We start from the raw sequence: 20,376 nt of genomic DNA, 5'->3' as shown, positions 1-20,376 counted from the left end.
GGAGCTAGGGCTTTTTTGCGCATGTGCATGAAAGAACACTTCAATTACCTTGAGGCACGCAGCTGCCCCAGGGAGATGGAAGTGGTTTGTAAAAACATTTTTACAGGAATTAAAAATGTAATGAGACAAGTCCCCTCCCTCATGTGACTGTGTCACATGGGATGGGACATGTTTTTTTATTTATCATATAAAATTTTTATTTAAGTAGCAAAAGCTTTAGGAAACCTCATCCCGCTCGTGGACGAGGTTTCTTAACAAATGTGAAGTCCGCTTGGCCTTTTCGCCTGTTCGCTAACCTTAAGGTTGCACAGGCAGCATAAACAGTGACATCAATTAATTAGTTATTGGCCTTAATAGGCCTATCAGTTATCGGCGGGCACATAGCCGACTCCAGAGCATGCCTGCTGAATGAAACATCGCCAGACAGCGCGATGACATCGGGATACATGCCGACTGAAAAGTCCTGGCCATTGATTCTCTTCCCCCTCTCTCAACTGGAGGCAGCAACAGCTAACTGGGGATAAGTGCAGTTATGTCCTTACCTCCTGGAGGAGATGATGCTGGCCATCATTGGACCAGCCATCACTGAGGTTGTGGCCAGTGGCGTGGCTGAAATGACAGAAGATGACAGTATCTTCACACCTAACCCTCCACCTTGCATCCCACTTCTCCCTGGTCCCACCATCTCTTCTGATTTACAGGTTGCACATCCCAACTCCCTTCACCTCAACTCTACACTTGCACCTTTCTCTTTTCAGATACTGCAACCTGGACAGGAAGTGGTAAAAGAACATTAGTTGTAAGTGAACGAAGACAGTGATAATGAAAAAATAGCATCGTTCACTCACACACTCACAGCCACAAACTCAGATACTGACGCTGTGCAATTTAGAGGATAGTTTAGAGGTGGGATTTTAAATGTGATGAATCACTGGGCACAAGTGATCTGGAGCCAGGGTAGGGGGTGAAGCTAGTACAGGTGCCAGCTCACTGGAGAAGGATGTATCACACAAGTTCCACTGCAAGGGACTCAAACAACACTTCAAGGTGGCAGGCCACAGAAGAAGGTTGATGGGTATTCACAACGAAACGTTTGGCACATTAACAGACTTGCCAGAAAGCCTGTGGTGAATATCGAGGAGCTGAAGGAGTGTGAGGCCAACCCAATCATTTCCAGTTTGGAAATGGTGGCCAACTCCATGACAACACTTGTGCACCCAACCATGATGCAGCATCTGATAGCCAATGTCTCAACTGCCATTGCAATACAGTAGAAGGCATCCAACATCAGAGTACTGCAGTGAAAGTGCGAGCTGTGTTGCAAGCTCAGACTGATGCCGTCGCAGTTGTGATTACTGTGTGCAGAAGGTCTCACAGCAGATCAGCAATCTGACTTCCAAGGATTGCAAGGATTGCTGCAGCACCACATTGGGACTGTGCCCATGGCTCAAAGGAGCACAATCCTGCTGTTCTCTTTCAGGGTGATGGCATTTATCCTACAACCACTGCCACTCCACTGCTGCCATTGCTGTTGCCTGTCAGCTAGACAGCCCAGGCTGCTGCCATCCGTGCTAAGGTGGTGCAGCCTGAAGCAGGGCCTTTTAGGCTTAGAGTTGCTCAGGGTCATAACCCAATCTGCAGTCTCCTCCATTGAAAGCCACCACAATAGCATTGCTTAGGAGCACGAGGACACAGAAGGCAGGCACAAAGGTAATCTCAATGGTGATTAGTTGACATTTGTACGCAATATGGCATGGTTGGGTTTATAAATTGGGTTTGTAATGTTTATTTTGTTTTGGCTTTTCTTTTTACATTCTGGCCGAGTAGACACTATAAAGATCAGTACCAGAGGGAAGGTAAGTTGTTAGACTATTGGTGAATGGGGAGTTGTTGCATTCACTGGTATCACAATTGGATGGATTGTTCATGGATAGCCTGACCAGAAAGAGGCTGTGTTTTTTATCTTCTCCCTTCTACTTCCTCTTCCTCCTCTTTCTGTTCTTCAGCTGCTCACTGCATAGGTTGCAACAAAGGCTGTGCTTTCATGACGGCAAATCTTGACACATACTCTGTCGAGTACTAGCAGTGCCCTTAGCCACGTTGTTCCTGTCTGTACAGCTACAACACCGGCATCTTCCTGACAATGTGAATCATTGCTCTGGTATGTCCTCTCCACAATAAGCAGGACACGTCCAATCTAGCCCATCAGTGCACTCTCAATCATCAACAAAGTGTTGGAAGGTGCAGTCAATAGTGTGAGCAAGCAGCACCTATTCAGCAGTAACCTGCTCACTCAGTTTGAGTTCCACAGGACCACTGAGCACCAGACCTCATTACAGCCTTGGTCCAAATATCAGCAAAAGAGCTGAATTCCAGAGGCGAGGTGAGAGTTACTGCCTTTGGCATCAAGACAGCATTTGACATGTGTGACATCAAAGAGCCCTAGCAAAATTGAAGTTAATGGGAATCATGCGGTAATGGTTGGAGTCATACCTAGCACAAAGGAAGATGGTTGTGGTTGATGGAAGTCAGTCATCTCAATCCCAGGACATTGCCGTAGGAGTTCTCAGAGAAGTGTCCTAGGCCTAACCATCTTTAACTGCTTCATCAATGACCTTCCCTCCAACATCAGAAGTGGGGATGTTCATTGGAGATTGCACAGTGTTCAGTCCTATTTGTAACTCCTCAAATACTGAAGCAGTCCATGCCCGCATGAAGCAAAGTATGGACAACATTCGGGCTTGGGTTGATAAGTGGCAAGTAACATTCGTGTCACACAGGTGCCAGGCATTGACCAATTCGAAAAAAAGAAAATCCAAGCATCTTCCCTTGACGATAAACGGCATTACCATCGCTGAAATCCCAACATTAATATCTTGGATGTTGCCATTGACCAGAACCTTAACTGGACCAGTCATATAAAACTGTGGCTACAAGAGCAGGTCAGAGGCTGGGAATCCTGTGGCAAGTAACTCATCTCCAGATCCTGCAAAGCCATCTACAAGGCACAAGTCAGGAGTGTGATAGTATACTCTCCACTTGTTTAGATGACTGCAGCTCCAACAACATTCAAGAAACTCTACTCCATCAAAGGACAAAGCAGCCTGCCTGATCAACCCCTGTCCACCATGTTAACCATTTACAGCCTCCATCACCGATGCACAGTGGCAGAAGTGTGCACCATCCATACGATGCATTACAGCAACTTGCCAAGACTCCTTTGACAGCACCTTCCAAAGCCATGGCCTCTACCACCTAGAAGAACAAGGGCTGAGATGCATGGGAACACCACCACCTGCAAGTTTCCTTCCAGGATTTTGAGGGGGCTTGACAGCGCAGAGAGGATGTTACCCCTTCTGGGGGAATCTAGAACTAGGCAACACAGTTTCAAAATAGGGAACCTCTCATTTTCGATGTGGATGTAGCAGAATTTATTCCCTCAGAGAATGATTAACCTTTGGAATTCTCTATCCAGACAGTAATGGAGGCTGGGCCACTGAATATATTCAGGGCTGAGACAGACAGATTTTTGATGCAAAAGGGAGTCAAGGGTTATGGTGAGCAGGCAGGAAAGCAGAGTAAAGGCCACAGTCAGATTAACCAAGATTGTATTTCATGGTGGAGCAGGCTCAAGGGGCCAAATAGCCTACTTCTGTTTCTATTTCTTACGTTCTTATGTTAGTCACACACAATTGTGTCCTGGAACTACATCACCATTCTTTCACCTTCGGTCTGTCAAAATCCTGCCGCAGGATTTTCCCTTTGTTGGGATGGTGGGCCGGGGAACAGCTGTGAAACAGACCCTGATCACGATTTCATGTTGTTGGCCAATGAACGGCCAGCCAGTGTGAATCCCACGCTGAGAACCTCAGCACTGCCGGGGTTGGTGTGGGAGGAACGCGAGCGCTAAAGTCTGCGCATGCATGGGGGGGGTGCGCACTGAAAGCTCCCTGAAGGCACAGAGCTGCCTCAGGGAGCTGGAGAGTTTTACAATGAAAAAAATAAGGATTTTAAAAATAAGGGAAACATGTCTCCACATGTGGCTCAGTTACATGAACAGGGACATATTAAAAATGTTTAATTTTTAAAATTTTTTTGTTAATTACTGTTGAAAACCTCGTCCTGCCCGCGGATGACGTTTCCTAAAAAATGCAAAGGCCGCCTGGCCTATTCACCCGCCCGTCAACAGTAAGGTTGGACGGGCAGTGAAAAAGACAAATCAATTGCCAGGTTAATGGCCTTGTCAGTGGGCATGCTGCCAACTCTCGTGCGCCTGCCGACTGAAATATCGTGCGAATGTGCAATGACGTCAGGACGCTCGCTCGATGTCATCGCGCACTATTTTACTCCTGATCGGGTCCAGCGTGCACCAGCCCACGGGACGTAAAATTCTTCTCCTGGGACTCGCTCTCTAACAGCACTGTGGGTGTACCTACACCACATGGACTCCAGTGGTTCAGGAGGCAGCTTCTCAGGGACATTTAGGCATTTACGTTCAATGCTAGCTTGCTCACAGAATCACACAGTGCTGAAGAGGCCCTTCGGCCCATCGAGTCTGCACCGACATGTGAGAAACTCCTGACCTACCTACCTAATCCCATTTACCAGCACTTGGCCCATAGCCTTGAATGTTATGATGTGCCAAGTGCTCATCCTTTTAAAGGATGTGAGGCAACCCGCCTCCACCACCCTCCCAGGCAGCGCATTCCAGACCGTCACCACCCTCTGGGTAAAAAGGTTTTTCCTCACATCCCCCCTAAATCTCCTGCCCCTCACCTTGAACTTATGTCGCCTCAAACCTGACCCTTCAACTAAGGGGAACAGCTGCTCCCTATCCACCCTGTCCATGCCCCTCATAATCTTGTACACCTCGATCAGGTCGCCCCTCAGTCTTCTCTGCTCCAATGAAAACAACCCAAGTCTATCTAATCTCTCTTCATAACTTAAATGTTTCATCCCAGGCAACATCCTGGTGAATCTCCTCTGCACCCCCTCCAGTGCAATCACATCTTTCATATAATGTGGTGACCAGAACTGTACACAGTACTGCAGCTGTGGCCTCACCAACTCCAACATGATCTCCCTACTTTTGTAATCTATGCCTCGATTGATAAAGGCAAGTGTCCCATATGCCTTTTTCACCACACCACTAACATGCCCCTCCGCATTCAGAGATCTATGGACACACACACCAAGGTCCCTTTGTTCCTCAGAACTTCCTAGTGTCATGCCATTCATTAAATACTTCCTTGTCAAATTCTGGATTTCAGCAAAGCCTTTGACAAGGTCCCACATGGGAGACTTACAAAGAAGGCAAATGCACATGGGATACAGGGTAATTTGATAAGGTGGATTCGAAATTGGCTTTGTTGTAAGAGGCAGAGGGTGGTGTCAGAAGGATGCTTTAGTGACTGGAAGCCAGTGTCCAGTGGCGTACCACAGGGATCTGTGCTCGGTCCCCTATTCGGTCCTTACAAAGTGTATCACCTCACACTTTTCAAGGTTAAATTCCATCTGCCACTTATCTGCCTATTTGACCATCCCATCTATATCTTCCTGTAGCCCAAGACACTCAACCTCACTGTTAACCACCCGGCCAATCTTTGTGTCATCCGCCAACTTACTAATCCTACCACCCACATAGTCATCTATGTTGTTTAAAAAAATGACGAATAATAGGGGACCCAGCACAGATCCCTGTGGTACGCCACTGGACACTGGCTTCCAGTCACTAAAGCATCCTTCTGTCATCACCCTCTGTCTCCTACAACTAAGCCAATTTTGAATCCAGCTTATCAAATTACCCTGTATCCCATGTGCATTTGCCTTCTTTATAAGTCTCCCATGTGGGACCTTGTCAAAGGCTTTGCTGAAATCCATATAAACTACATCAACTGCACTCCCCTCATCTACACACCTGGTCACCTCCTCAAAACATTCAATCAAATTTGTTAGGCATGACCTCCCTCTGACAAAGTCATGCTGACTATCCCTGATCAAACCTTGCCTCTCCAAGTGGAGATAGATTCTCTCCTTCTGAATTTTCTCCAATAGTTTCCTACCACTGGCGTGAGACTCACTGGTCTGTAGTTCCCTGGCTTCTCTCTACAACCCTTCTTAAATAGCAGAACCACATTAGCTGTTCTCCAGTCCTCTGGCACCTCCCTTGTGGCCAGAGAGGAATTAAAAATTTGGGTCAGAGCCCCTGCGATCTCCTCCCTTGCCTCCCTCAGCAGTCTGGGACTCAAATCATCTGGACCTGGAGATTTGTCCACTTTTAAGCATGCCAACACTTTCAATACCTTGTCACTCCCTATATCAGTTTGCTTAAGAACCTCGCAGTCTCTCTCCCCGAGTTCGATACCTTCATCTTCATTCTCTTGGGTGAAGACAGACGTGAAATATTTGTTCAACACTCTACCGATGTCCTCTGGCTCCACCCATAGATTGCCCCCTTGGTCCCCAATGGGCCCTACTCTTTCCCTGGTTATCATCTTACCTTTGATATACCTATAGAATATCTTGGGATTTTCCCTACTTTTACCAGCCAGAGCTTTCTCATATCCCCTCTTTGCTCTCCTAATTGCTTTCTTAAGCTCCACCCTGCACTTTCTCTACTCCACTAATGCCTCTGCTGATTTGCTTCCCTTGTACCTACTAAAAGCCTCTCTTTTCCTTCTCATCGTATCCTGAATATCTCTGGTCATCCATGGTTCTGTGGGCTTGTTACACCTTCCTATCACCCTAGAGGGAACATGTTGAGCCTGTACCCTCCCCATTTCCTTTTTGAACACCCCCCTGCACTATTCCTCTGTAGATTTCCCCACAAGTAGCTGTTCCCCTGATCCTGCTTTATTTTACTAAAATCTGCTCTCTCCCGATCCAAAACATTTTTTTGCAACTTGTCTATTTCTTTGCCCATAACAAGATTAAACTGTGCCATGCTGTGGTCGCTATCACTAAAATGCTCCCCCACCACCACCTCAGCCACCTGTCCGGCTTCATTCCCCAGAATTAGGTCCCCTTGTTGGACCCTCTACATATTGACCTAAAAAGTTCTGCTGTACACATTTCAAGAAATCCACTCCATCCAAGCCCTTGACACTATGGCCAGAATTTTCCCGTCAACGATTTGGGGGCGGGGCCCGCTCGTCGATGGGAAAATGACACGGAACCCCTGACATCATCCCAGTCCATTTAAATTTTCAGGAAGACGGGCGGACAGCGAAATCAGCTGTTCACCCGCCGACCTGTCAATGGCCAATTGAGACCATTGACAGGATCATTAAGCTCATTAAAAGACCTGCCCGGCCAACCTTAAGGCTGGTGGGCAGGCCAGGAGCCCCCGCGGGCTTCTGCAAAAAGATAAAACCTCGTCCACTGGCGAGATGAGGTTTCATCTCAGTTTGTAAAAAGTCTATTAAAGTTTCACTCATTTATTAACATGTGCCGTCTCATGTGATGGTGTCATGTGAGGGGGACATGTTAATAATGTTTTTCTTTCTCTTTTTTTAAAGTCTTTTTAAACATTCAGCGCTCTCCCTGAGACAGCATTAAGTCTCAGGAAGCATTGCGATCAATCGCGTGCATGCATGAAAGAGCGCACTTTGATAGATGGGGAATCCCTCCACCCCCCACATAGCGCTTCCCGTTGGGCAGCCCGCTGGGTGGGCCTTAATTGGCCCGCCCACTCAAAATGGCGGCCGGCCCTGTTTCGGCGGCAGAGTTCAGCTGCTTGCCTGCCGCCGAGGCGGTGGGGCCCGCCCATCAAGGTCAAAATTCTGGCCTATGTCTATCGCAATTAATGTTGGGAAAGTTGAAATCACCTCGTGTAATTACCCTATTGTTATTGTTTTTACACACCTCTGTGCACATGTTTGATCCTCAATTTCCCGCTGACTATCTGGGCAGGTCTATAATAAACACTTAACAATTTGGCTGCCCCATTTTTATTCCAAAGTTCTATCCACAAAGCTTCTTTCGATGCCCCCCCTCCAAGATATCATCTCTCCTTACTGCAGTAACTGACTCCTTAACTAATAATGTAATGCCTCCTCCTCTTTTACCGCCTCGCCTGTCTTGCCTGAAGATTCTATATCCCAGAATGTTGAGCTGCCAATCCTGCCCTTCCCTCAACCATGTCTCAGTATTGGCTACTATATCACAATTCCACGTGTCAAACCTCACCCTTAACTCATCCGTTTTACCTGTAATATTCCTGGCATTAAAGTAGAGGCCATCCAGCCTTGCCTTACTCCCTTTAATGCAGCTGTACTCCCTCTGACTTGATTGTTTTACTGTATTTTGATGTATCCCTATTCTGCTAACATTCTGTGTCCCCTCCCCTGCTGAATTAGTTTAAACTCCTCCCAACAGCACTAGCAACCCCGCCCGCAAGGATGTTAGTCCTGCTCTGGTTCAGATGTAGACCGTCCTGCTTGTACAGGTCCCACCTTCCCCAGGAACGGTCCCAGTGATCCAGGAATCTAAAACCCTCCCTCCTGCACCAACTCATAAGCCACGTATTCATCTGCACTATTCTCCTATTCCTGAGCTTGCTAGCATGTGGCACTAATCTAGAGATTACAACCTGAGAGGTCTTGCTTTTTAGTCTATTGCAAAGCTCCCTGAATTCTTGATGCAAGACCTCATCTCTCTTTCTACCTCTGTCATTTGTACCAACATGTACCATGACCTCTGCCTTATCACCCTCCCCCTTCAGGATGCCCTGCAGCTGTTCAGTGACATCCCGGACCCTGGCACCAGGAAGGCAACATATCATCCTGGAGTCACATTGATGGCCACAGTAGCACCTGTCCGTTCCCCTGACTATAGAATCCCCTATTACTATTGCTCTTCCTCCCCTCCTGTACAGACAGGCTGCTTGTGGTGCCAGAAGCTTGGCTCTGTCTGCAGTCCCTGGAGGAACCAGCGCCTTCATCAGCCTCAAATGGAATACCAATTTGTGAGCAGGACCCCAGGGAACTCCTGAACTACCCGCCTGTTTCTCTTGGACTGCCTGGTGGTCACCGATTCCCTTCCTTTAAGTCCCTTCAGCTGCGGTGTGACCACCTCTCTAAATGTGCTATCCATGATTTTCTCAGACTCGGGGATGCTCCAGAGTGTCCCCAGCCGCCGTTCCAGCTCTGAAATCCCAGCTTCCAAGGGCAGCAGCTGGACACACTTCCTGCACACATGCTGGTCCCGGGTACTGGTAATGTTCCCAGCTTCCCACATGGAGCATGAGGAGCACACCACGGCGTTGAGCTCTCCTGCCATGACTTATCCCTTTAAGTTAATCCTTTTAAATCAATTACTCTTGGGCCCTTCTTTCCTGATCCTCGTTACTACAGAATATACAAACTATAAACCACAAAAGACCTTAAACTATAAGCGATAAAAGTACCTTACCCATACTTAGCAGTCATTCCTTTCCCTTGTAGCCTCTACTGCTGCTGCAGGGCAAGACCACCCTCTGAAGATTTAAGAAGTTGGATAATAAAGAAAAAATGCAAAGAGCACCTCTTCCCCTCTGCACCAAATTCCCACTGTGCACCAAATACCCACACTCACTCTGGCTGTGTCTCACTCAGGATCAGGTCTCCCTCCTGTTCATGTGCAAGCACACTGTTGTCCCATGAATGAATAAAAAAAAGTACAGGGTTTCTCCAGTGTGGTCCAGGTAGTGGAACTGTTATTTCAGCAAGCCAATGGGCTGATCTATCACATTTCAAATGGCAGCAAAGCCTTCCATATACGCATGCTGTCCACGTGCATGAGTTACATACCAGAGTCATGATCTATGTCACTAAAGGATGGCGATTGTCACCCTATAGCCACCCTTTGGGTTCCTGTGGTAGCTGATAATGCAACTGGCATAGTGAACTGCTGCAGAATGACAGCTTCATGACTGCTGCTAGGACGCCCAGCATTGGCCTGCATGGTTTGCTGTTTATGGTCAGGAAACAGCTGAATATTGAGGGAGAGGAAGTGCTTTTGGTTGTGATATATCTAAGAGTTGAGACGTGGTGTCTATAAGCCTGTTGGCAAGAGAGAATGAAATGTAGTTAACTCTCTTTGAATAGAGAGCATCAGTAACCTACTTTATGCAACAGCAAATGGCAAACTGCCAAGAGTTGCAAATATCTCCAGCCTGGAAGGAGCCTACCCTGTAAAAGCGTCTTACCTTAGTCACCTTCACAGGCATTGGCAATGTGGTCCTCACCCACTTTGAGGTTGCAATTGTGGCCGAAGCAGTTGACAAATTTCAACGAGGTTGTCCTTAGTGAAACGCTGATGTCTCACACATTGTTCCTTGCTGAGGTTCAGGTAGGAGAATTGTTTACTGTGCACATTGGATATGGCCTCCTGCTGAGAGCCCTTCTCCTCCTCCTCCCCCTCCGTCTTCCAGCAGCCTGTCCTACTCTGCATTGCCTCTGTACATTCTTCATGTCATGCTGTATTCCAAGCAGAATGGCTCATCATTGGCTGCGCCTCAATTCGAGGCTGACATCTACTTAGGGTCATGGGTTTCTGCCATGGGTCATCATGTGATTGAACAGGCCGATTCTCAACCCAGATCTTTGGACAGGATGACCCAGCACATGGTGGGATCTGGAGTGCAGGATTTGCTTCATTTTCTTTCCTTCCCTGCCCTGGCTGTGTCTCATAATTAAGGCATTTGGAGGATGCAGTTGAGGCATTGCTGATGTAATTTCTCTAACGCTCTTATATGTCACTGATGCACAGTCCAGTCCCACTGCAGTACAGGGATGTGATGGTGACAACAGTGGCAACTAACGTATTCAGACCTGGGGGAAACTGGTTTATGCAGAAGCTTTGAAGTCAGGGCAAAATCCTTCAGCACATTCCACCCTACTCCCTGTTAACATCAGCAACTTTAAAGAACTCTTGACACCAAACACTTGTAACGTTACAACAACAGCCAGTAGAATCAATCAGGGACTAATCTGTAAGTAGCTGGTGGCCCCTTTAAATAGTACTAGTAGGAGGTGGGGGGGCTATCTGTGCTGAACAGTGTTCAGCTTGCATGATTATGAGACGCCATTTGCAGCACCTGTCACATCAGCATTATTGGTGCATTCACGGTATGGCTGTACCACTAACGTCACTCAGTACCCTAAAAACATGAGCAGTATGCATTCAAATTTTGTGTCCTCTAATGAGTAGGCAGTGTCCTGACTCCCTAGTCACCTGGATGCATTTGACTTGGTTTGGAATGGCTCCAAGCTACGTTACACCGATGGGGAAAGAATGAGCATTTTTCAGGTTAAAAACAGAATTAAGAAGGTACATTTAACAACATCACAAAGCACTTAACAGCCAATTAACGGCTTTTCAAGTGTCAGGTAATGGAAAGCCTACTTACACACAGTAAGGTCCCAGAAACAGCAATGAAATAAATGACCAGATAATCTGTTTTAGTGGTGTTGGTAGTGAAATAAATGTTGGCTACTACATGACAATAATTTTTCGTTGTTTTATAAGTGCCAACGGATCTTTTACATCCTTTTGAGAGCTTTTTATGTCTTATTCAAAAGGTGACATCTTTGCAAATGCACTAAAGTATCCACCTAGCTATTGTCCTCAAAGTTTTGAGGCTTAAACTCACAACTTTATAAATCCAGAGATGATAGTGCTTCTCATGGTTGTGTGTCCATATTTCACCTAGGATTGCCACCTTTGTGCTATTCATTCAGACAGACCAATTTTTCAGGGGATTGGTCATTTAATAAAGATATAAATTGGGCTGTACAGGTATAATCTTCGTTTGTGTGATCCAGCTTTCTATTGGTTGACAAGTGGACTCCGATTGGTTGAGGTGTTGCAATGGAGTGTGTACCGGGGAATAATTATCTCCCAAGCTTTTATTTAATTCAAAAAAGGCAAGTTGATTGATTGGTCGAGCTTTTGTCATAGGAAATGTGCCAGGGAACAGTTGTCCTCCAATCTTTTGTTTAATTGAGAAAAGGGAAATGCCAGGACATGTTTCTTTCTGCGTGCAGAGGACAGGGCCCTATGTATAAATATATGTAGCTTCTAGTTAGCATAAGTGAGGCACATTGTGTGCCCTACTAATAATCTTAAATTGGTTTTTAGTGTATTTCTTAGCATATTTAGGATTGTTCAGTAAGTGCTGTCCAATTGCAGAATCACATCTTATGTTGGACATTGTGTTCTGAGGTTTGAGGGCATGAGCTGGTTAAATATGGTCACTACTCTGCCTGTTGCGAACAGCCAAAGAGGCATGCTGTTTGATCCAATCCAACAGTCATTGGGACGTATGACCTACATGCCTAGCACCCTTTCCTCATACAGTATAAATTGTTGTTCCCTTTGAAATCTGGTATTCTTACATCTGTCCTGATGAGTGCGAGATGAAAAGCATGACTTTTTTTCAGCAATACCCAAAATTCTTAAATAAATAAACCAACAAGCTTAAATAGCTAATGTTGTTTATTATTCATGATGGGTAAAGTAATGAACACTTAAGCGCTATAAGTCATACACTCTCACTCCCACTCTCGCTCAGATAAAAGTGAACACTCTCGATCTTTAACTCTCTTGATGGAGAGAATAATAAACATATAAACTTTTCATGAAATAAAAATTATGTGAGGGATTTTCAAATGCTGGCAGCCTTTCTCTCACCTGAATAACCCAGGCCAGTAGATGGGGTGGGAGGAACACCTCAGCCACTTTATTGATACCCAAGGTTCACCTGTTAGTTTTTAGGTGGGTCTTTAAATAGACGAGGAGCCAGCTCACCTGTTTCTAGCTTGAGGCTGCTTAAATATGTAAATCAGGACCCTGTGCCATTTTAGTCCTCCAATTGCAATTTGCAGGTATAATTAGGCATAGTGTCTGACCATTTGCACCTGGCATTGAGTGGCCTAAACAGCGATCCTGCTGAAAATATAGTTGAGGAAATCTGTGAAGGCAATGGGAAGAAAGATCAGGTGGGGTGATAAAATGGGCGGCTGATTCAACTTGGCCTGTTTCACATCATTGCCAATAGTTAAGATTACCCACCCAGCACTAACAGGCTTCTTGTGGATGAGCACACAGTTCTCCCCCAGTAAAGAAATATGTCAGGAAAGATTTAGGAAAGCAAGTTTAATAAGCCGACAAAGCATATAAGAACCTACTCTGGCTGTTTCTAAAATGAGTTGTACATCTGGAATGTGCTTTTGAAATAGGTTAACAAGGGTGGAGGTGGTAATAAATTCCTCACTGACACAAGCCTCTGAATGATTCAGTTAATTGATCAAGAAAATAAGCACTGGTTCAATCCTGACAAAAAGTCACATGACAGGCTTTTGAGGTATGCAAAAGTCTAACTTTGGACAATGTGCGAGTGTAAAGGCACATCAGCACTCCTGGGCACAAATCACAGGACCATACATGTTGTTAAACTTAAATTCAGACATAGTGAAATGTCATTCTTTGTCCTGGTTCTGCTCACTATAACTCCCTGACAAATACAGTTTAAATATGTTATAGAAGATATTCCTACATATAGTTGGGATCAATTGTATGAAACATTGGATTAAAACACAAACCTTTCACTTGGTAATTTTCTTGCAGAGTAATGGAGAAAAGGCAAAAAGAGAAGCAACTGAGTCGATTGACAGGCTGTGTGGCATCTTGGAACAGCGTAAAATAAACCTCATCAACTCAATTGAGGGCAGTTGTTCCTCAAAACTGGAGAAATTGCGATACCAAATGGACGAATATCAGGGGATGCTGGAAAATAGCGGACTGGTTGGATATGCCCAGGAAGTACTGAAGGAAACAGACCAATCCTGCTTTGTGCAGACAGCAAAGCAACTGCACATCAGGTGGGTCCAAAAGAAATTGCACCTCTGCTGTACATACAATAGCTCTGATAGGATTTCTTATATTGTCTAGGAAGTCCATATTAAATTTTACTTTCAATAAAGTCACAATATAGATTCATAGCAGAGTTTGGGAGTATGTAGCGAAGCTTTGGTGTCTCCCACAAGATACTTTTCATTTTGAGGTATTTCTGACATGGACAGTATGGTCTGAGGAGGTGTGTCTGACTGTTACAAAACAAAAACAGAATTACCTGGAAAAACTCAGCAGGTCTGGCAGCATCGGCGGAGAAGAAAAGAGTTGACGTTTCGAGTCCTCATGACCCTTCGACAGAGTTCTGTCGAAGGGTCATGAGGACTCGAAACGTCAACTCTTTTCTTCTCCGCCGATGCTGCCAGACCTGCTGAGTTTTTCCAGGTAATTCTGTTTTTGTTTTGGACTTCCAGCATCCGCAGTTTTTTTGTTTTTATCTCTGTGTCTGACTGTTCCCATTTCCAATGGCTTGTTCCTATTGCACCAACTTGTGCCTAATTTTCCTTTAAAAATCTAAGTGAAAGAAAGGAATACCAAATACCTCCTGCAGTAAGTTTAACATCTTTATATGCATGTTAGAGCTTCCATTTATTTAGAGGAGGTGAGTGATGTGGGTGGCTGAACAGAAGGAAATGGAGAAAGCTTTCCCAGGGATTGAGTCTGCCAGAAAACTCCCAATATTGTGACAATGCTACTTTTTAGAGAACTACATTTTCCTGGTCCTTCCCTGAAAGGTTTGGAGAAGGTTTGACTGCTAACCACTGCTTTGCCACTACAATGCCCCTTCCCCTGTTTTCTGAGTCAAGTTTATTAGATATTTCGAACTGACTCTCAGTGGAAATCTCAGTTACCAGACATTGACTCCACAAATAATTTTGACAGGGTGATTTTAAGGGGTCCCAAAAAGTGAAACAGTTCAAAGACCAAAGGCCTTGACCAAGTAAGCAGTCGGAGGGAACGGAGGCCTCCACTAGGCCTGCTTCCTCAATCTGATGCACATGACGCTATTCCCAGTGCCATCCTAAACCTAACACCATGGTGACCTGCCAGGTCTGATGAGTGGCAGGGCCAAAGTTGGATGGGAGGGAAATGGGCCTGGAGACAAGGTTCTGCTCCTCAATTGGCATTTACTTCAATGGGTTGTGTGGGAAGAAGTAGCAAATGGAGCAGGGGAAATTGAGGTTAGGTTGTTGACACTGCCCAATTGCATCCCCTTTTCGGCTGCTATTTTGGCTTATTCCAGGTGAGATGGTAGGAGAAAACTCAGCACTAAATTTGAATCATGGCGAGTCCAAGTTCTGTTGTATTAAAGGCTATAATGTGCTTGTGCTCTCAGAAACAAAAGTCTGAGGGTGGACTAAAAGGAGCAGGTGAGTAAGCAGTTTACCCTGTTGATCCTGATGACTAGAGATGGTATTTTACTTGCGTGTGCCCGACTCGATTGGGCATAGAATCAAACACGATGATGTCGGGTGAGCGTCACGATGTCGTTGTGCACTCTCGCAATCTCCTGGCCAGTGGGCGCGGTTGAGAGTCGGCAACGCACCCGCAGACAATTAAGAAGCCTAGTGAGGCCCTTATGCAAATAATTCATTTGTATTTTTCGCTGCCCGTTCAACCGTTTGGTTGGATGACATTTTCAACGGTAAATAAAAAAACCAGAAAGGATTTTTCAACTTAATTTTAAACATGTCCCTTTTCATGTGACTAAGTGACATGTGGGGACATGTTTATATCATACCTAAAATCTTTATTTTCCTTTGTACAATTCTTCCGCTCCCTGAGGTAGCTCGGTGCCCCCTGGCAGCTTTCAGTGCGCACTCCCCCACACATACGCAGACTTCTGCGCTCCCCCGCCACCCGCCAAAAGCCCCACCCCGGCAGCACTGAGCATTTCAGTGTATCTTTCACACTGGCTGGCCGTTAGTTGGCCAGCCAGCCTGAATTTGTGGTCAGGGGCCAATTGCGGGTGGCAAACCTTTTACCAACCGCTCCCGCCCGACGAACAGAAAATCCTGCCCCAGGTCTGATGTGTCACGCACAGCAGTTTTGCCAATAATGACTACTAACTGATGCTCACAGTGCTTGAGCATGTACGAGAGTGTTCCCTTCACCACTTTAAACAATATTGCAAATGGAAAGAAAAACATAAAGGGAAAAGTGAAATGCCTTTGTTTCACTCTTGAAAAACAAGACTTTATCAGTCATATCTGAGTCACATTTAAGTTCAGTTGGGGTGTAATCCTGAGCTTAACTTCGGAAGAGAGCACTGAAGTGCAGCATGCAGCCACCAGCCGGTAGGCCTGGTAAATTTACCTTGAGTCCAGGAGCAGCAGAAACATTTCAGCTGGGGATTCTGACAACCTTGTGTTAGAGTAGAGTGCAGAATCATTAATCTCCTTCAACTACCGCATCAGATATAAACCATTCAGCAGCCAACGACTGAGAGTTATCTGCAAACAAGCATAACATTAAAATAAGTTAATTGATTGTCAAGCTATGGGTTCCTCTAAATTCTCCAATTGTCATTAATTTCTTTGGAGAACAAACAAAACCAGAATTATAGGAATCCCATAAATAGCTTTGAATTATCATTTAAAATGGTATCTCGGTTTTCTATTTGCAAATCCATTGGCCTTCTTGATAGAAAAAGAAACATAATTAAAGAAAATCAAACTTTAATTTGTCATTGAGGTAGGAAGTACTGTGCGGATCAATGAGTTATTGAACACTGTTGACTCACGGGCGGTACCTTTACTCTGAGCTGGAAAGTGTTAGCTCCAACTTTACTCAATGATTTGAGTACCTGCTCATGGCTGACACGAGTGCACTGCTCAGGGAGTACTGCACCTGTTAGACGTGCTACCCTTTAGATGGGACATTCAACTGATTCCCTATCTGTCTCTTGTGCCAATGCGTAAACTTAAGGATTCCATGTACTTTTCATAAAATAACACAGAAATGGCAAAACACATAGCAGTCCTCTAGCCCAACCAAGTCTATAAGTGTTTGTATGAGCAGTAATCCTAATCCCAGGTGCTAGCTCTATTCCAACATTCCCAAAATCCTATTTGATTCATCTCCCTACCTATTCTCCAATGTTAACCTAGTTTCTGCTTCAATCACTAACTCTTGATAGTTTAATCACAGCCTCACAACCAGGGAGTTCCATTGAAGCACAGGATTTCTGGCACAGAAGGAGGTCATTTGGACCATCATGTTCTGTGCCAGATGAAAAAGAGCTATCCATCCTAATCCCACTTTTCAGTTCTTGGGCAGAATCTTCCAGCTGGCATGCGGGGGTGGGCCTGACATGCCGACGTGTAAAATGAAGCAAGATGACGTTGGGCGTGCGTCCCAACATCATCGCGATATTTCATTTGGTGGGCGCGTGTCAGAGTCGGCTGCAACTGGCTCCGACTCTCCCTCCTCCCCTTACCTGCACAGGTAGCACTGAGCGCTACCAACCACGTATTACCCTGTGCAGGCCTTAATTGGAACCCCAACCCACTCCCATCCAGTCCGCCTGCCATAGGAAAAATCCTGGCCCTTGTTTCATAGCCCAATAGGTGCAATAGGCCCAATAGCTCAAGTGCATATCCAAGTATTGTACTTTTTAAATGTGAATTTGAAATGTACATTTAACTTTAAATCTATATCCACTGGTTATTGCCCTCTCTGCTAAGGGATATAGGTCTTTCCTCATCTCCTCCCAGCTTCCTCTATTCCAAAGAAAACAACCTCAGCCCGTTCAACCTTTCCAAGTAGCTAAAATTCTCCATTCTTGGCAACATCCTCACAAATCTCTGAATCCCCTGTAAATGTGGTGACCAGAGGTGTATGCAGTACTCTGGCTGTGGCCTAACTAGTGTTATGTACAGGTCTAGCATAACCTTCCTGCCCTTATATTCTGTGCCTTGACCAATAAAGGATAATATCCTACATGCCTTCTTAATCACCTTATTTACCTTTCCTGCCACCATCAGGGATCAATGGAAATGCACTTCGAGGTCCTTCTGTCCCTTTACACTTCTCAATATCCAACCACTTATTTTCAATTCCCTTGCCCGTTTGCCCTTTCACTTCTCTGGATCGAATTTCATTTGTCACTTTATGCCCACCTACCGTGTTATACTCCTAATAGCCAGTTGGTGAAAGAAGAATCCAAAGCTGGTCTTTACTTGGAATAGATTTATACCCAGAATGAAAAATTACTGATATATATCTCTTGACTCCACTCTACTTCTGTGTTAATAAGTGTCTCTTGAAATGTGCTCAAATAACCATCCAATCAATGCCCTCAACCTATTTATACTTAACATCAATTGATACAATTAACAACCAATCCATTGATATCTTCCTTCAGTCCAGATTTTTCTTCCTCACTATCAACCACATGACCAATTTTGCATAATCTTCAAATCGGCAGAACCCCCGACGTCATCCCGGTCCATTTAAGTTTTCAGGAAGGCAGTCCCACAGCAATATCAGCTGCACACCCGCCAACCTGTCAATGGCCAATTCAGGCCATTGACAGATCAATTAAAGTACTTAGTGTACCTGCCTTAAGGTTAGCAGGTCAGCCAGGAATCCCAGCGGCAAATAGAGAAAACATGAAACATCCACCGGCGGGATGAGGTTTCATGCAGGGTTTTAACATTTTTAATAAAGTTATTATGTAAATTTTGAACATGTCCCATCTCATGTGACATTGTCACATGAGGGGGACATGTTAGGGAACTTTTTTTTTTCTATTTTTAATATTGTTCACAGTGTAAGTGAGCTCCCTGAGGCAGCACTTAGCCTCAGGGAGATGTGTGCTCTGTTGTGCGTATGCGTGAAAGAGTGCACTCTCTCTTTTGGGGTATCTCCCCTGCCCACACAGGGAGCACATTGCGCTTCCCACCAGACATCACGCTGGGTGGGACTTTATTGGCCCACCCACGTAAAATGGCGGCGGGGCCTGCTTCTCCGGGGTGGGGGATCGTCTCCCTGCCCGCTGGAGATTGGGTCAGGCCCGCCCGCCTGCCCGACAGGCAGAAAATTCAGCCCCTAAGGTTAAGTTGACTGGCCTGCAATTACTCAGTTTATCCCATCCTCCCTTTTTAAGCAAAAGTCCAACTTTAGTAGTGCTCCAGTCCCCTGGCATCATGCCTCTAGCCAGTGAGGATTGGAAAATGATGGTCAGATCACTGCTATTCCCCCACTTGTTTCTCTCAGCAGCTTGGGTTGCATTTCATCTGATCCTGGCAATTTATCCACTTGCAAAGATGCTAAACTCCTTCCCATTTCCTTTCTCACTATGTTTATCCCATCCAATATTTCACATTCTTCCTCCTGAACTCAAATATCTGCCTCTTTTGTGAAGACAGATGCAAAGTATTCATTAAGAACCATTCCCGCATCTTCTGTCTCCACTCATATGCTACCTTTGTGGTCTCTAGTAGGACCTGCTCTTTCCTTAGTTACCCTCTTTGTGTACTTATAAAACATGTTTGTGTTTTTTAAATTTAATTTGTCAATATTATTCCATGTCCTGTCTTTGTTTTTCTGACTACCTCGTTAATTTCATCCCTGACCTTTCTATACTCCTGTAGGCTTTTTGCAGAATAGAACTCTCAACATCTGAAATGAGCTTCTCTTTTTGCCATTGGCTACACTGACATCCAGAGGGATTGTTGGGTCGGGGGTTGTCTAGATTTTGAAGCCTCACCCTTCACCTGTGTGGGAACATATTTGTTCTAAACCCTCACGATCTCACCTTTGAATGCTTCCCATTGCTCTGACACTGACTTGCCTTCAAGTAGCTGTTTGCAGGTCACTTTTGCAAAGTCACATCTCAGTTTAATAAAATTGGCCTTTCCCCAATTTAAAGATTTTACTCTTGGTCTATCTTTGTCCTTTTTCATAACTACACTAAATATAATTGAATTATGATCACTACTATCAAAATATTCCCTCACTGATATCACTTCCATTTGCCCAGATTCATTTTCTAAAACTATGCCCAGAATTCCCCCTTGTCATGTGCTTGCTAAATACTAGATAAAAATGTCCTCCTGACTGCATTCTAGGGTTTTTTTTCCTTTTCTATTCTTTTTACACTGATTCACTGAGTCCTTGTGGAGACAAAGTCCCATCTTCACATTGAGGATACCGTCCATCATGTTGTGTGGCACTACCATAGTGCTAAATGGGATAGATTTCAGACAGATCTAGCAACTCAAAACTGAGCATCCATGAGGTGCTGTGGGCCATCAGGAGCAGCAGAATTGTATTCAATCACTATCTGTAACCTTGTGGGCTGCTATAAGTCCCCCATTCTACCATTACTATCAAACCAGGAGATCAACCCTCCATTTGGGCCCATACTCTTTCCTGGACCTTCTATCCTGCTGTCTTTAAACTCCTGTCACCCCTGCTCTTGCTGCCTTTACTCAGGACTGCTCTTTTGTTGTTTCACAGCTACTATTCCACAACCAA

At 45.1% G+C, this 20,376-nt stretch overlaps 1 protein-coding gene and 1 long non-coding RNA gene across 7 annotated transcripts in view; one reads left to right on the top strand and one right to left on the bottom strand.

Moving 5' to 3' along the window:
* Positions 1 to 20,376, top strand: part of trim36 (tripartite motif containing 36) — a 187,350-nt gene that overhangs the window by 81,668 nt on the left and 85,306 nt on the right. For all 6 annotated transcript variants that reach the window (XM_041186595.1, XM_041186598.1, XM_041186596.1 and 3 more), the window contains one exon: positions 13,609 to 13,862. In XM_041186595.1, coding sequence (XP_041042529.1) covers positions 13,609 to 13,862 — 254 coding nt within the window. The remainder of the gene's footprint in view (positions 1 to 13,608; positions 13,863 to 20,376) is intronic.
* The window catches only part of LOC121277307, a 77,544-nt gene that overhangs the window by 25,079 nt on the left and 32,089 nt on the right, over positions 1 to 20,376 (bottom strand). Inside the window, exon 2 of the long non-coding RNA XR_005942853.1 lies at positions 16,210 to 16,346. This is a non-coding gene — a long non-coding RNA (uncharacterized LOC121277307). The remainder of the gene's footprint in view (positions 1 to 16,209; positions 16,347 to 20,376) is intronic.

This window comes from Carcharodon carcharias, chromosome 4 (assembly GCF_017639515.1).
Source record: "Carcharodon carcharias isolate sCarCar2 chromosome 4, sCarCar2.pri, whole genome shotgun sequence".
NCBI lineage: Eukaryota > Metazoa > Chordata > Chondrichthyes > Lamniformes > Lamnidae > Carcharodon > Carcharodon carcharias.
The sequence above is the reverse complement of the archived record's forward strand: the minus strand, read 5'-3'. Positions and strand labels throughout refer to the sequence as shown.